At 51.8% G+C, this 16,429-nt stretch overlaps 1 protein-coding gene and 1 long non-coding RNA gene across 15 annotated transcripts in view; one reads left to right on the top strand and one right to left on the bottom strand.

The window, feature by feature from the left end:
- Positions 1 to 4,808: 4,808 nt before the first annotated feature.
- On the bottom strand, positions 4,809 to 6,697 carry Gm34157. The gene is made up of 3 exons (XR_379512.3): positions 6,591 to 6,697; positions 6,367 to 6,494; positions 4,809 to 5,937 (listed from the first exon to the last, which is right to left on the bottom strand). It is a non-coding gene; the product is annotated as a predicted gene, 34157 (long non-coding RNA).
- A 1,835-nt stretch (positions 6,698 to 8,532) lies between these two features.
- Positions 8,533 to 16,429, top strand: part of Tle3 (transducin-like enhancer of split 3) — a 46,172-nt gene continuing 38,275 nt past the window's right edge. For 11 of the 14 annotated variants that reach the window (XR_003947845.1, XM_006511026.4, XM_006511025.4 and 8 more), the window contains exons 1-4: positions 8,533 to 9,668; positions 10,160 to 10,260; positions 10,722 to 10,785; positions 11,736 to 11,780. Coding sequence is in view for 13 of the 14 variants with exons in the window: in XM_006511026.4 (XP_006511089.1) it covers positions 9,645 to 9,668; positions 10,160 to 10,260; positions 10,722 to 10,785; positions 11,736 to 11,780 (234 nt within the window). In the remaining variant the exon portion in view is untranslated. The remainder of the gene's footprint in view (positions 9,669 to 10,159; positions 10,261 to 10,721; positions 10,786 to 11,735; positions 11,781 to 16,429) is intronic. The other 3 variants (NM_001083927.1, NM_009389.2, NM_001083928.1) reach the window with 1 other exon arrangement.

Consider the following 16,429-nt stretch of genomic DNA (forward strand, 5'->3'; position numbering starts at 1 on the left):
CTATCTTGCTGGTTCCCTCTTTATTTTTGTTTATTACTTTAAAGTAATTTTCCCCCCTGAGATACGGTTTAGATATATAGCCCTGGCTAGCCTGGAACTCATTGTTGATCAAATTAGATTCAAATTCACAGAGATCAGCTTGTCTCTGCCTCCCCACCGACAGAATTAAAGACATGTGCCACCAGCCCAGGCTTTCTCTGTTTTAATTGCATCCATTTATTGACTCGCTTGTATGTTGGTGTGGGTGCTCCATTATGGGGTTGGAATGGATAATGAAGCCAGGAGGTCAAGAGCATATGTTAGGGGATGTATCCTAAAGCCTTGCTTAGCAGAACAGAACACTATTTCACTAGAATCTTTTGTAAGGAGTAGAAGGCAGGATACTGCTGAGAGGGGTTGTGCAGTGGTAATGGGCACCTGTTCTGTAACTACACAGGCCAAAGTGTTAACCCTGATCTTCCACAAAAGTCACTCCTGCCTAGGTCTTCCTTCAGCCTCCTCTGTCAAAGGGGAGAGAAAAGGCTGGCTCCTCTATGGAATCCATGGCTTAACCTCTGTAGACTGCCGAGCCATTTCATACTGGACCCGAGCTTGGCCTGCCTTAGTAAATTTAGGAGTCAAAGATAGAAGAATTGGAAGTTCAAGGCCAGGCTTGGCTCTAAGAGATCCCGTCTCAAAACAAAACAAAACAAAACAAAACAAAACAAAGCAAAACCATGGGGCTGGAGAATGACTCAGTAGTTAAAAGTGTTCACTGTTCTTGCAGAGGACTGGAGTTCAGGTCCCAGCACTCACAGCAGGCAGCTCATAGCTACCTGTAAACCCACGTTCCATGGATCTGATGCCCTCACCTGATCTTCAACAGACACCTGCACACAAGTGGCTTACATACCTCGAATGTGCACACTCACAATGTAAGACTGATGATAAAAACAAAGAACCCTGAACTTGAGCTATTTATTCTCCATAATAGTTCTGGAGGGAGCGGTACCCCCATTTCTCTGTCAATAGTTCTAGGAGTGAACTCTCGCCTCCCCCCTCCCTTGTTGGGCTGTTACACAGGAGTCGGTACTGCTGAATGCAAGCAAACAGACTCTTTATGTGTGAAGAGAGCACAAGGGCTGGTGATGTGGAGCACCCAGGACACATCGCCACTCGTGGAACTACAGCCCTGCTCATACCAAGACTACAGCAGTCATACCAAGAACCTCTACACTGATGCTAGGAAGTTCAGAAACCCAAGCCCCAGGAATCCACCTGGCCCCCCAAAAGAACTTTAAGAGAAGTTAACCTACATGACAAGATAAAAATCAGAGCTATTCTGATAGAAGATGTGTGTGTGGGGGGGGTTTGGGGGTGGGGGTGGAGAGGGTGTCTCTGAGGTTACAATCACTACTTCCCCATCTTCTCCCTGCACTATCATCTTTTAAAGGTCCCAGGATTTCCCCGGAGCTCTGTTTGGAAACCCTGACTGGTTTACGGAAAGAATCAGTTTCAATGCCAGAAGACCTGACTTTCACCACCATGATCTCCCCACCATGAAGGACTAGACCCTCGGAATGGCAGCCAAATATAAATCCCTCCCTCCTTATGTTGCGTTTTTCTTTATTTTGTCATGGCAACACAAAGTAACTACTCTGGAATATGCAAGTTACCTAGCTTTAGCACTATTAGGGGTAGGAGCCATGTGACACCCTGCTGTGGTGGCTTTTCTTGGCACTGTAGTATACTCAGAAGCCTTCACTCTGACTACCTGAGTTCCATTCCTAGGACCCACAGGGTGGAAGGAGACAACTGACTCCCAGAAGTTGTCCTCTGACCTCCACATACACACTAACAGAGAAATGGTGAGAGAAATTAAACAAATTATTATTATTATTATCATTATGAATCACAACCAGATAACAGTGCACCCCTATTCTTGAGTTATGACAACAAAAAAAGTCTCTGGATATTGCCTAATGTCCCCTAGAGGGCAAAATGACCCTCAGTTGAGAACTAGTAGGTACGCAAACTTGATATGCAATCAAACTGTCACTGTGTATGCATGACAAACACATTTGTAAATCCACTTATAAAAGGACAGAAAGAGGGTAGAACTTGAAGGGGAGGGAAGCTGTCAGGTAAATACCCTCTCTCTTTCCTCCAACTGCAGCTCAGTCCCACCATCACAGAGCATGCACACGGGGCCACAGTTCTGTACCAGCCTTTACCCAGGCTTCATGCTTCCCTGAAGCACCCCTTCCCCAGCCTGCCCCACGCCACTGGCATGGGTAATTCTTCTCCACCCTTGCTAAGATGGATGCGTTAATACCAGCAAACTATTTCTTAATCTCCTAAGCCTCAGCTTTGAATCTTTAAAAAGGAAAGAGAAACGGCACAAATCTCTTAATTAGGACGCCCAATCACTTCGATAAATATTTACCCGGTTCCAGCATGAGGCATGGAAACCCGGCGCCATTAGTCAATAGAGGTCAGCAAAGTGCACCTTGGGAACAGCAGGATGCAATTCAGCCTAGCTTGGGAGGAGGTGTCAGGAGAATGTTTCCAGTCTCGGGCTCCTGCTAAAGACAGGTGAACAAACACATTCCATACCTACTGCTGCACACCTGCCCCGCACCAAGTCCCAGGTGGACATGGCAGCCTATTTGTAAACCATCACCTGGTAGTCTGGTTGCCTTTGCTTTCTGGACAGAGGTAGTGAAGCTACCGAGCAGATCCAGTATTCTGGGACTCTCCAGAGAGTCCTAGCTGTGCTGCTTTGGTAGGTATTATTATCTGGAACGCTACTCTCAGTCAACCAAGGTCACAGCACTTCCCAAGCAGCTACCCTCATTGTCAACTCCAACTCTTCTGCCCAGTATTTCCTGCATTGAGTTCTAACACTGCGGCTCTACACATAGCCTAGCCTTGTCTATCCAAAGGCAAGGGCTTCTCTCACATTCTGGTAAGCTCTTGGTTGGACTAACACCCAGACACCATTCTTCCCATTTTACAGCTGTAGAAACAGAGACTGAAGAAGTGGACTCTTCACTCCTGATCTAAATAAATAGCCTTTGGGGACATCCTCCACTGGATGAGAAGTCCAAGATAGGTGTGGGATGAGGATGAGGGTTGGTTTGTTTGTTTATTGGTGTTTTGTTTTGATTTTAGAGAAGCCAGGTTCTTCCTTCCTCAGGACCAAGTGACAGCCTGCTAGGCCTAAGAGAACGGCTCTAAAGAAGGAAGGCTACCTTGGAAGGCTGCAGGAGAGGGAAGGCTTCTCTTGGTCTCCTCCGCCTACTAGAGAACTTTTGTCTACACTCCTGGGCTGAGCTCGAACCCAATCTTTCCAAAAGGTCCTCTTCTCACTACTCGAATTTCCCTCTGAATCAGACTACTTTATACATCTTATGAACTCGCTGGCAGTTTTTCTCAGAAAACAGTGCTGTGGTGGTTCTCAGATTTCTCTCTGCTTCTACCCACCCCTAACCTCTCAAAGGTTAGCTTTGAATTATCCCCCCCCTCCCATTCTTTCCTGCCCATCCTCACCCAAGCTTTTCCAGTCGGGTTCAGCAGGTGGTAGGTTATCCAAGGTCACCAAGGATTATGGAAAAGAATGGAAATTCCAGAGCCAGGAGATAGGTGTGCAAGCCCTGGGGTTTTCCTGGAGGCTCAGAGGGAGCTGGGTGCCCCTGGTGATCTTGGGTCAGGACTATGCTCAACTTTGCCGTCCTCTGGCTGGAACCCCCCTACTCCCCCCCCCCCCCACACACACGCAGAGGAAATGGGCCAGATGCTGTATTCCCCCATCTGTTAGTACTTCATCAGGGCTACCATAGCTAACTGTTATTGATCACTTAATGTGCCAGGGCTATACCAAGTAGTACTTGAACAATCTCCATTGATCTGGGAAAGCAATAGTCCAAGGTGGGCAGGGCCATTATTCTCTTCACTCAACAGAAGAGGAAATAGAGGCTTAGAAAGAGTTCACAAGTGCCCCAAAGTCACAAAGCTTGACCCAGCTAGAGAGTTGGAAGAGGGTTTAAGAGACTGTGGGAAGTCCCTTCACCACCAGGAGCCACAGCCCTCTTTGCTGAAGTGAGCTAGGCTCCTCTTACTGCCCTGACTGGCAGGGCAAGTGTCATTAAGTTGTGGACTCTGGAGCTGAGTTGCCTGGACTCAAGTCCATCAACCCCCACAGTGACCTTGAGGAAGTCATTGTACCTTGGAGTAGTATCAATTGCCCATCTGCTCGGTCGGGGGAATGACATCAGTGGCTCTACCCTCATTCTTTGGGTGAGGATTAAACTTGTTAATATTTGCCCAGCGCTTAGACTGGAATCTGGTGCAGAGTGAGCACTATGTTAAGTTTGTTAAACAAATAACAAACTCCCCTTCTGGCCCCATAGTGAGGCGCTAGCCTGTAGAGGAAGATCTGGGATTAGTGATGGATGGGGTTGGAGGTGGGGGGAGGTTGTGTGTCTGTGTGGGATGAACTTTCCTTAGCAATGAACAGGGCAGAAGAAGGGGACCACAGAATCCACCAAAGAGAGGTGGCTGGCCTTGAGGAAGAAGACTCTCTTTTTTGGGCCAGCTCCAACAAGAGGCTTCCCAAAAATCTGGGCCAGTAGCTGGTGGGGGTTGGGAATGACAGGAGGGGAGGTTTACAACCCCACCCTAGGCCTTGAGATCAGTTCCTCAAAGGATAGGCCACAGTCTGGTGGCTAGCCAGAAGCCATTTTTCTTAATTCCGGAAAAAAAAAATAACACTTGTCTAACGTGTTTTGGATTTATTTTGAAGGAACCAGAGAAGCATCTCTGTCCCCACCTCAAGTTCCCACAGTCATCTTACATCCCAAATGAGGAGCTGGGGGCCTTCCGCTGATGCAGATCCATCCCGGACTTTCCAGCTCACCGCGTGACTTTTTTTTTTTTTTTAATGTGCCAGGAATTCCTCTCCCACGTGGGGTGGACTCCGAGGTACTCAATTAAGCAGCCAATGAAAAGTCAGCTCTCCGGTAGCAAATGACCCTGACACTTCTTGTAACATAAACAGTTGAAACGCTTCCAATTAGAACTGGAGACAGAGCTGTTTGAAGTCTTTTTCTTCAGTCCCCTCCTTCTTTAAAATAATTGTCAAGCGCTTCGGACAGTGTGTTGTGTGCATCTTTCTCTAGCATAAAATAAGCTCATTTCCATTTCTTACAAAATTTGTGAGGTGGCATGGGGGTGGGGTTCTGAGCAGTAGTGAGTTTTGAGCTTAAGGGACCTGAACCAAGTTACCAAGGGCCCTGCTTCCCTTTCAGGCTCTGGGTTCTGGTTACAGAAGAAGGAAGAAGAAGGAAAAAAAAAAGCCGAGGTGATACGGTGAACTGGGAGCCAGAGGCTCCTCAACCATACCTTCAGAGAGGGTTAGAATGAATGAATGAGTGAATGAGTGAATGAATGTCTTTCAGTAAATGCTCATATAGATTCGGCTTGCACAAACAAAGGAGTTTGGCCGTGGATCTGGCTGTCCTGGATTCCAATTCTCTCTGCCTAGCTCGCGGCCTATTACTAAGCTTTGTTTGTGTATCAGCCCCTCTTCTACTCTATAAGACGGGCCGTCAGCCAGGCCTTGGGAGTGAAGTGAGGACGTACTGGGTAACCATGGCCGCTTTGTACCTATTAAACGCTCAAGGGCTGTCCTTCCACACAGTGGGGAGCGCTGCTGCAAGCAGTTCGGCTCTGCCGTGGGGGCGGCGCTCGGCAAAACCGCATCCATCACGCTCATCATCCGTGTGGCAGGCCGGGTGCTGGCGCCTGGGTTCACAGGAGAACTCAATGTGAAGTCTGCCTTGCACTAGCTCACGCTGACTAGTGGGGTCCTTGGGAGCATCACTGCCCTGGCAGGAGACGCGGAGACCAGAGACAGAGCTGCGGCGCTTTTCTGTACACAGTCCGCATAGACAGGACCTGAAAGCCCAAGGCATCGGCGGCCGCCAGGAGGAGGGCGCCGTCCGACCCAGTCCGGAGGGAGACGGAGGAGAGAGAGGCCGAGTAAGGCGCCTTGGCTTGGGCATCTTGAAGGCATTGTGTTTAATAAATCTGGGCGAAAAGCACACCCGCTCTTCTCCCCCCCCCCTTTTCTCGGCTCCCAAATCAAGACCTGCTGTACGACCCCCAGTTTAAGGGGTCTTAAAACCCCTGCACTTTGATTAGCAGCTTCAAAGAGATCCCTTTAAAGTTCCCCTTCTTCCCCAACCTCACCTCTCCTCGACACCCATCCCCCCCCAGCACTCCTAAGACCAGAACAACAACAACAAAACTAAATGCAAGTTTAAAGGGGGGCGGTGGAGATGGAAAATCTCAGACTTCCTCCTGAACGCGGCCCATAGAAATTACCTATTTCAGACGTGCGCAGGAGTAGGAACACCGTGGAGTTTGGGTTTTGATTTTCTTCCTTTTTTTTCTTTCTTTCTTTCCTTTTTCTTCTTCTTTTTTTTTTCTTCAGGGTTTGTGTGTGTTTTTACCTTTTATTATTTAAATTGATACGTTTCATTACTAGGGAGAAAAATAAAATATTCCTTTGATACACAAAATCAAATTGATATTTAGCCTCTGCTTACTTTTTTATGCATGGCTCCTTTATACCACATGGTAGTGACAGATTGTTTGAGCTGGAAGGAAAAGCCATTCAAAGCTAATTAAGCAGCCATTCCAAGCACTATTTGCAAGCGGGAGGCTCAGAAGCCTCGGCATTTGTCAGCGCTCCCCCACCCCTCGTGGTTTTGACTGACAGCTCTGGCTAAGGACTGACAGCTCTCGGAATCTCCACCAATTACTAGTCGAGAGTCTCTTTGCTGGTCTGTGATTGGGTTTTAGACTTGCTCGGGGGCGTGGCCGGCGCGCCCCACGTGGGGGCTGGAGCGAGAAAGGGGCGGGCCGGGTAGGAAGCGGGTGCGCCCACCCGTGACGTAAGGGGGAGGGCAGAGAAGGGGGAGGGGAGAGGGAAGCTCCAAAGAGGAGCCATTTTGAGACTAATGGATGCTTTGGCCAGATGCTCGCATCTGTCGAGCTAGGCTTCTCCCTGCCCCCTCCCCCTTTTCGGTGCGCATCGTACACGATTTATGTTTTTATTTAGGAGAATAAATAAATGAAGAGGGGAGCGTGGTCGAGGCCGGAGCGGGCGCTGAGAGGCTCCATCTCGGGGCGGCCGCTCACGTGGAGGTCCCCGCGCGCTCCCAGCTACTCATTAAGATGCAAACGCGAAACTCAGGCTCCTAATGAGGGGAAAATATAGATTCCGGGGGCGCGCGGCCGGCTCGCGCGCGCCCGCAACGGGCCAGGAGCGTGTGCTTGCGTGCAAGCTTGGTGGGAAAGCCGGGAGGGACCCGAGGACACCTGGGCGGCCCACTCGGCGTTGGTTCTCCGAGGCCGGCGGACCTAGGGTGGGCAGTGTGCCCTGACGTGACCCTTGTCTGCGAGCAGATGGGCCCCAGAGTCGAATATCTACGCCTCCTTGGGTGTCTATGCTGGTGACCAGGGACGCTCCAGGCTCGCAGTCGCTCTTCCACGGGTGGCTGCCGATGCATGTGCCCAGGCAGGCCATCAGGCCAAGAAACGGGGTCGGAACTCTGGGTCGTAGCCAGGAGGGCCCCAACTCCGTGCTTTCCCTTCTTCACCATCTCGGGCCCGGAGCACTGCTGAGGAACCCGCCTTGGCAAGGCTGCGGCCAGGACGTAGCTGTCCCCAAAGGGCAAGAGCCCCAAATGGGGCTAGCCGCACTACTGAGCCTGTTGTCCGCAGACTGCCAGGCCCTTCCATCTGCGCGGCCCGCCAAGCCAGAGTTCTCAGACTTCCCCCTCGCCGGCAGCCGCCTTGCATCAGAGGCGCTGTTTATTTGGCTTTCTGAAAAGAAGGGCGAATGAACAAAGGAGAAAAGCGGGGCGCCCAAGGGTGGGAGAGGGGGCAGAAACGGATAAAAGAAAGAGAAACTCAGTTTGGAGAACAGTCTTAGAGGTCGGAGGTAACTTTGGGTGCCAGCATTTTATCGGTCCTAAATCTTTTGAAGTGAAAACATTAAACTGACAAAGTGATTCTGTTTGTTTTATAGTATCTAATTGGGCTGCTTTGCAACCCTAATGAGATTAGAGGGGGGCAATCGTTCGCCGCCTCTGCAGAATCAACTGATCCATTACTACCAGCCACAGGTTTTAAGGATTGTACAGCTTGTCCTTTTTTCCCCCCCTTTTGTTGTTACTCGTTTTCTCCTTCTCCCCTCCCGCCAAATAATTATTTGCTAGTAGATCGTGGGAAAAAAAGAAGAAAAAAAACCTAGCAGCCCAGGACTATAATATATATCTATTTATTATATGTCTTTCGGTTAATTCCTGATGTGAGGAGCGCTGTTTTTCACTCCCAAGCGAAAGTCACCAGCGGGTAGGGCCTGATTGCTACTTTTCATGCATAGTTTTAGACACAAGAGGGCATTGTGACGTCGCGCCTGGCGGCGCCCAGTCGCAGTCCGAGTCCCGTGGCCCCACGTGGGAGCCTCGCACTCCCATTGGCCAACGCTAGGCGAAGCCGCCACATTATTTTGTTACTTTTCAGTCCCTATTTGGAACTGCTCTCGCGGCAGTTCAGACCTCGTGCTCGGCCCCCTTCGCCTGTCTGTGTGTGGTATCCGCAGGTCCGAGGCACTTTTTTTTTTTTTTGAGTGCGTGTACGTGTGTGTGTTGAGTGCGTGTGCTTGTGTGTTTTGGGGGTTTGTCGGGGCGCGGAGAGGAGAGCCAGGCTGGGAGGAAGGAAAGAAGCCGCAGAGCTCCCGGGCTCGGGCTACGTCTCCCCCTCCGGTGCTCTCCAGCCTGCGCGCTCCTAGGCGGCAGGACGCAGACCGCTCCTCGCCAGAGACGCGGCCGATCCACTTGAAAGCAGAGGACCCCTTCGCCGAGGCTTCCTATGCCGGCTGGAGTTAGGATGCCACGGCTCATTATTTGCACCGACTGAGCCCGGAGTTCCTCCTCGACCCTGGGAAGGGCTGGCGGCGGCGGCAGGAGCAGACGGAACAGCAGGCTCTCCTCTCCGAGGGGGGTGGGGGGGCGTCGAAGCGTCCTCGCTGGGCTCTAGCCCTCACCCACGGTCCTCAAGCCGTCACCTCGGTGGCCTGCTTCCTTTCTCTTCTCGCCGCGAGCTCCGGGCCCGACCGCCTCTGGGATCTGACCCGCGCGCCCCGGATGCTCCGGGCTGCCCAGACGCGCCCCCCTCCAGCCTCATCGTCCTGATTGACCCGTGAGGGGACAGGAGAATCCCCCTTCCCGCAAACCCCCGGCCTCGGGATTCCGCACTGGAGCCGCCAGGGAGCCGATGATGTCCACGCAGACCCGGCTTCTGACACTGTTCACGCAGCCGGGGGAAGGCGGCCGGCCGCAGCCGGCCGAGCCCTAGGCGCACAAAGCGCGAGCCCGCCGACGACTTTGCCGCTCGCTCCGCCGCTCTTTGTCTGCACTTGGGGCGCACGCCCGACTCTGGGATTTCGCTGCGAGAGCGGGCTGGGGGGGCCGGGGGCGAGCTCTCGGTTCCCCGGCCGCCCCCCGCTCGGGCTCGCCTCCCCCCTCCCCCGCACGTCCCCGGCTCGGGCTCTCAGCGCTTCCAAGCTCTCGGAATCGCGACCCCTCCCTGCCATGTATCCGCAAGGCAGACATCCGGTGAGTAATTGCAACTAGGCTTATTTAAGCATCTATCATGGCAGGGTAAACGAGGCAGTTTATCTAGCACCTCCATTTTGCTTGTTGCTACCTTTATGGTGCGCGCGCGTGTGTGCGCTCACACAAAGGGGCTGGGTGGGTGGGGGCGCCGTAGAGAGCCAAGGGTAATTGCGCTCGAGTGGCCCGGGCGGCCTGCGTTGGAGGGGGACGCTGGCTTCCGCCCCGGCCCCTCTCCTAAGTCTTCCAACTCGCGCTCTCGGCACTTGGCCGCCAGAGCCCTTTTGGCTTTGGGGGTGGTCGGGATGCCCGCTTCCGGGCCCCGTCGGGAGAGCGTTGAAAAACTTGCTGGGAAGGTTCTGGGCTGTGGGGTGGTGGCCTTGCCGGAGGCTCCCGGCGGGGAGGGGGCCAGGGACCCAGAGGAGGCACGGGGCCGCGTGGAGCCCTTCTGATGTGCCCACTCCTCTCCCCTATGTTGTCCTTGTGGGCTCCAGGCACCCCATCAACCCGGGCAGCCGGGATTTAAATTCACTGTGGCCGAGTCCTGTGACAGGATCAAAGACGAATTCCAGTTCCTGCAAGCTCAGTATCACAGGTAAGGCGGGTGGGGGGTGGCCCCGGGCTGGCGAGGAGGGCGGCCTTGCGCGCTCCTGCTACCCCCCCCCCGCGGGGCCGAGGGGGACGTCGACCCCCGGCTGCGGGGCGGCTGGGCCTCCGCCTTTTGTTTCCCCTCACCGAGCGCGCAGCCTTAACCCTTTGCGTTCTGCGATCTCCCAGCTCCTAAAGCCCGCCCTGTCGAGGGTCGGGGTCTTGCGCCTTCGTCCGGGCCCGCCCCCGCGTGGCCGAGACGAGTCCCCTCGCTAGATCAAGGGAAGTTTGGAGTTGGTACTGCTAGGCTCCGGGTGGTGGGCAGCCACCCTCACTGCCCGGAGGATGCTAGAGAATGGGTTACTCAGGGTGCCGGGCAAGTGAAGTGGTCCTCCTAGGCCCTAGGGTCCAGGTCTCGAAGGAGGCGGTGTAAGCGCCAGGCCTGAGAGTCTCTTCCTGCCCTCACAGCCTCAAAGTGGAGTATGACAAGCTGGCTAACGAGAAGACGGAGATGCAGCGCCATTATGTGATGGTGAGAGGCAGCCCGCAGCAGGGCGGAGGGAGGGAGGGCAGGGCAGGGCAGGGCACCCAGGCTTTGGGACAGTCGCAGACCCGAGCTAGGCCCAGCTTCAGGACAGCCCCCTGGAGGGCTCCCTTCTTCAGCTTCCTCTTCCCTGCCACTTGGAGGCCGAAAGAGAAACACATTCCTGGCCACCTTTGTAAAGAGCATTTCAGTTGTGTTTTGAAGGTTTCCCAGAGGGCTGGTTGCCTTAAACTGGTTAGAAACATAAGAGTCAAATGAGCCGGTGTCAGGGTTGTATAAAAATCCCTCTTGGAGCCCTCCTGGGAGTGTTTGGAAACTTTTGTTTGGCAGAGGGGATCTAGGCAGAATGGGACAGGAGTGCCTACCTTTCTTCCCCAGAGTTTTTCCAGATTGGAGGAGCCTTTTAAAGCCCTCTGCCTCCCGTGTCCCCTCCTCAAGATTTCCTCAGTTGGGACTCTGGTCCTCCCCCCCCCCCCCCCCCCAGCTAGATATCTTTTAACCTTGAGTTCAAGTTGACATCTTTCGTTTGGGAGTGGGTATGGGAGCCACTTAAGGGCAGGCCAGCAGCAGGCTTTCCACATAAGAGACCTTCCACCCAGTGCTAACCAACTCCCAGAGGACAAGAGGAGACGGGTATACAGCGTTCCCTGTAGAGCCTGCACCTTGTATAAACAGCACATATGGTACAGGGGGTGCCTGTGGGAGGGGGCACATATATTTTTGTGTATAGTATTCTGAGTGGAGAGGAATGCTTAGCCACTTCCCCTATCAGCGTTGACACCTTTGTGGGTGGGTGGACTTTAGTGGCTTTGGACCCAGTGAATGGTTTTGTTAAAGCCTTGTGAGGGGGAGGGGTAAAATGAGAAGTGTCCTGGGGTTGCCTGTTAATGACCCTTTTTCTTTTTTTTTCCTTTTTCTTTTTTTTTTTAATTTTGTAGTACTATGAGATGTCCTATGGCTTGAATATTGAAATGCACAAGCAGGTAAGTACTTTCCTTTTTTATATAAATAATATATATTTAAATTGTAAGATGTGTGATTTCTTTGGAGGTCTATCCTCCCATTTGAAAGTGAGCCTGGTTCTTTTTTGTATTCCCACTTGGTCTTGAAGGATAAATGTTCAGTGAGTGGTCTGAATGAAGGCCTGGTGCCTGTCTGGGCTCTGCTGGGTTATATTGGGCTTTTAGCATTTGTGAACTTAGGCCTGGTCTGGGATCTGGGTGGATAAAGACCCAAAGACCTAAGGGAAAGTTGTCCAGTTGTCTCCCAGGAGCTGTGTGACACCCGGAGGTAGAGAGTTGGCTGTCTGCTTCTATCTGTTTTAATGTAAAATTTTCAAAAAGGAAACATAGGCAGAGTTCCTTGCCCCTCTTCTTTCTTTTCCTTGCAGAGAGAGACAGAGAGAGAGAGAGGTACTGCCTTGATAAGATTACACTTCAAGGGCCTTTAAAAGCCAGGCTGAGCTGTTGAAATGTAAGGGAATGAAGCCACTAACGGCCTAGAAAACTTAAAGCCAGAGTGAAATGCAATCCTGTGCCTTGCGTTTAGGAGGAGTTTCTCAACTCTCTTTATTTGAAGGCAGCTGTGTCCCATTTCACAGGAGGAAGCTGAAGCCCAGAGGTGAAGTAACTTGCCCAGGGGCCAGCCTCACCAGGCCTTTTGAGCCGGCTGGCAGTTGAGCTCAGCTTTGTAATCCTGAAGTCAAACCAGTTTAGCTAGTGTGGTATCCTTTGATGGATATGTAAACTACCTCACATTGTCACCCTCTAATAACAGTATACCTCAAACCCAGCAAATACAAACACTCTTTATCTCGAGCATATCAGTAGCTAGTCCTGAGCTAGGCCAGGCTGTGGGAGAGGCCTGTTTGTCTATTTGTGTTCCAAGGAGAGGCTGCCTATAATTTGGCTTGGCGGACGATTAGCTTCGACTTGGCACGTATAAATGGCGCAGGCCGGTTGTTCTTTTTAACAATTGGTGTTCTTGAAATCTCAGAAGGCTGTTGACTCATTCTAGCCTTTGGTGACCGTGACTTGAATGGATTTTCTGCTCTAAATTAACAGTCATTTACAAGGTTTAAATTTTGCTCTTTAAAGGGGGCAGGGCCCAGGGCAGGTGAGAAGGGCAGGTGACCCTGAGGGGGAAGTGTGCAGATTCCTGTCCAGCACCAGTGGCTTCTTTTGAATCTAGTTTCTTTTCCCTTCCTGTAGGGAGCCCCGCCATTGGGTGAAGGGTAGCCAGAGAGGGGCCAGCATTTAGTGAGTGATGTGGGAAGCCGGCTGTGGTTTCCTGAGGAATTGGTTCCCTAGGCGTGCACACATGGAGGCTACCACATTTGGAGTTCTTGGCCCACAGAAATAATAAACAAACACTGCTTTATATGTGAAGAAGGTTCTGGGGAAGATAGGCAGAAATGGCTTCTGCCTTCTAGGTAGAATTGGTCCAGGGTCTTGGGTGTTTTAAGGACTTTGGGGGGGGGGTATTTATTCACAGTGCAAGGTACTTCCACTTCCTCCCTTTCTCCAGTCCTCTCCCTCCTTGGTGAATAGTATCTTGGGCGTGTTTTAAAGAGGGTAATTGCACCCAGGTTCAAAATTTATAGCAGTAGTTGTTGTTATAAGAGCTTCTAATTAAGGTGTAATATGTCCTTGCATGTCGAGGGCTGCATGGGTGGTGTTGCCCGCGTCTGAATACATGGTTGTTTGGCACAAAGAAGTCACCTTGGCTGACAGAGCAAAGCTATTCTGAGCCCCGGGGATGCTGTGAACTCAGAAGAGCTAAGCATCTCAATGCTCTCTTGGTGGTGGGACTTCTGTGCAGAGAGCGGCTGTGTTCATCTGGGATATCTGGCCATTCCTCACATAGGATTCTCAGATGAGAAAATGCCCGAGATCTGGCCACATTGTCGTTCATCCTCTCAGCCAGGGGTGGGAGAGAGGGACCCTTACCCTCTTTTTTATAGGTGGGGAGACCAAGGTATCCAGGAAGCCCTCATGGCAAGACCTAGGGGCTTATTTCAGAGCCTCTGGGTTCTGCAGCTGAGCTGCCATGCTCCAGGTGCCTTCCAGCCCCTTCCCGGCTTGAATGCAGGCTGAGCAGTCTCTGGGTTGGGTGAACTCACCCTGTGGCTGTGGAGGAACAAAGAGGCAGAGAGGTGGAGAAACCCTGACTGGGAAACAGGGCAGTACACCCCTGACCTAATGGCGTGCTAGCCACTCCCTAGGCTTGCAAGGTTTTGTAGAAGAAAACCCTGCCACTAATTGTAGTGTGGGTCTCGGGTGCATTTGGCGGATGGTGGTTAGGCCTGAGCAAACAAGTTTATCAGCTGACCTGTTTAGCGGTTGACTGGTGTTTTATCTGCACACACAATCAAGTGACTGGAGTGCTTGAATTATTCATGCAGTGTCCTGCCCTCTAGACTTGACTGTGTGATTACATCTGCCTGGAACAAACAGGCTGGATTCTTCATCTTTAAGCGAGTAGGGGTGGGGGTGGGGACTGGATGTACTTTTATATAATAGATAGTCTACAGAGCTAGCACCTTGGGAAAAGTCTGTCTAGTCATCCTCAACCTACACACACACACACACACACACACACACACACACACACACACACGCACTTCACCACCACCACATATTTTTTTCAAAAGCTCTTCTTCACTGGCTCCATGGGAAATACCAATTAGCTGAGAACCTTTCGTTCTGCCAGATGGTCCCTGGTATTGACAGAGGGCAGCTGATGAGGTACGTCCAGCCCGTTTTTATTTTACTGAGAGGTTAAACTCACTGTGGCTGGCTCTGTCCCTGGCTGTGCCCCCCCCCCCCCCAATCTCTCTTCCAAGCTGTCAAATCTCAGAGAAGTAATAAATGGGTCCTCCTACTCTTCTGCCTCCCTCCCTAATTATGGTAAAGCAAAGATTACAGAATCACAGGCCTGGCCTGTGACTTGAAGAGGTCACCACCTCCCCCAGGCTCCTGCTTCCAGGCAGAGTGTCAAGGATGATTCAGCGAGGGCCAGGAGGCGATGATGGCTGACCGACCGGCCCATCAGTTCCCGTCTTGTTCCCGTAGTGCCTTTCCAGTGTCAGCAGCAGATGACAAAGCCAGCTTAGAAACAGACTCCAGAGCAACTGTCATGCAGTGGCTTTGAGGCGTGGTGCTGGAGGAAGCCAGCCGGGAGGCTGGCCTTTCACCCTCTGTTGGTGAGCACTGATGTTTGGCAAGCTGACTTGAGGCATTTTGATTTGGGGGCAGCATCATGCCAATACTAGACAGTCACTATTTTCAGTAACCCAAGCAAGTCCCAGAGCCCCAGAGCTGGAAGAGCGAGCGCTTTGGCTTCTCATCCAAACCTTTGAAGTCATGGATGAGGAAGTAGGCTCAGAGAGACTGGAGCTGGCATCCCCAGACTGCCACAGTCACAGGTGGTGGGATCGAATGCTGTACTGCAGACTTGCCCTCCCTACCCCAGGACTCCTCTGGAGCCAGCCCCTTTCCGTAACTTCGTAGCATGCTGTGTCTTTAATTACCTCTGCTTGTCCCATGCTATTTATTATCCAGCCAGGCTCAGGCTGCAAACTTGGCTCCACCAAAGTCCAAAGTACCCCATTTGGGGTTGTATAACCGTGTCAGCTGAATGCTCTGTGTCCACAGACCTGTCCCCATTTGCCAGCTATTTGCACAACTAATGATTGTGTGTTTGGTAATAAGACAGAGGGCAGGTTCACAGATGAGGCGAAGGTGGTAATAAATAAATAAATAAATAAATAAATCCCTCACCGTTTTACCCTGACCACAAGGTGGCCATCGGCACAGGGCTGAGGACTGAAGGCCGACCATAGGCAACAGTTTTCTGGAAAGACCATGCCAAAGAGTTGACAGGCTTTGGTGGCAGTAGGATGGGGATGCAGGCCCTGGTACTAGGGGCAGTGCCTGTTTGTGTGGCATCTGGGTTGAGCGGTGAGATTGACTTCTTTGCCGGGAGCTCCTTCATTCCCCCACACCGTGGGTTCTTTGACTTTAGCTGCCTTGTTGCTCTACCTTGGAATTGTGGGGGTTGTGTGATCTCCCCAGCAGGGCACCATCTTTGCTGTACCTTGGGAATTACTGAGCCTGAAGCTCTTTTTAACTTTGTCCCATCCAGCTAGAGGGTGACCTAACCCTCTCATCTCAGGCTTCAGTGGATCCCTTGTCTGTGGTAGACGATAGAAGTGTACAGAGCAAAGCTTTCTGTACTCCTCCCGAGTCTTTTCCTTCTTGTACACCTGACCATTGAGATGACCTTAGGACTAGATGAAGATAGAGAAGCCTGCTGGGAAGCCCTACTCCCAATTCTACTATTCCATGCGCTCTTCTGAGCAGGGTTGTGTGGTTACCGGGGCTCCTTTTCTCCCTGCTCTTTAGAATTCTCCCTCCACCCAGGAAGAATCTCATTTACTTAGGGACTCCTTTACTTTTTGGTCCTCAATGCCACATTGTTGAAGGGGATTGTTGAAGGGGGAGAGAGTTGGCCAAGAAATATAAAACATTTTCCATATAGGAAAATGTTTTTCTGCATCACTGTATAAAATCCAGGAACACCAGGAGCCAGGAGGAGATAAACAGCTCTCCGCAGGGCTCGCCCGTGATCT

The sequence above is a fragment of the Mus musculus genome, chromosome 9 (assembly GCF_000001635.26).
Source record: "Mus musculus strain C57BL/6J chromosome 9, GRCm38.p6 C57BL/6J".
NCBI classification, from domain to species: domain Eukaryota; kingdom Metazoa; phylum Chordata; class Mammalia; order Rodentia; family Muridae; genus Mus; species Mus musculus.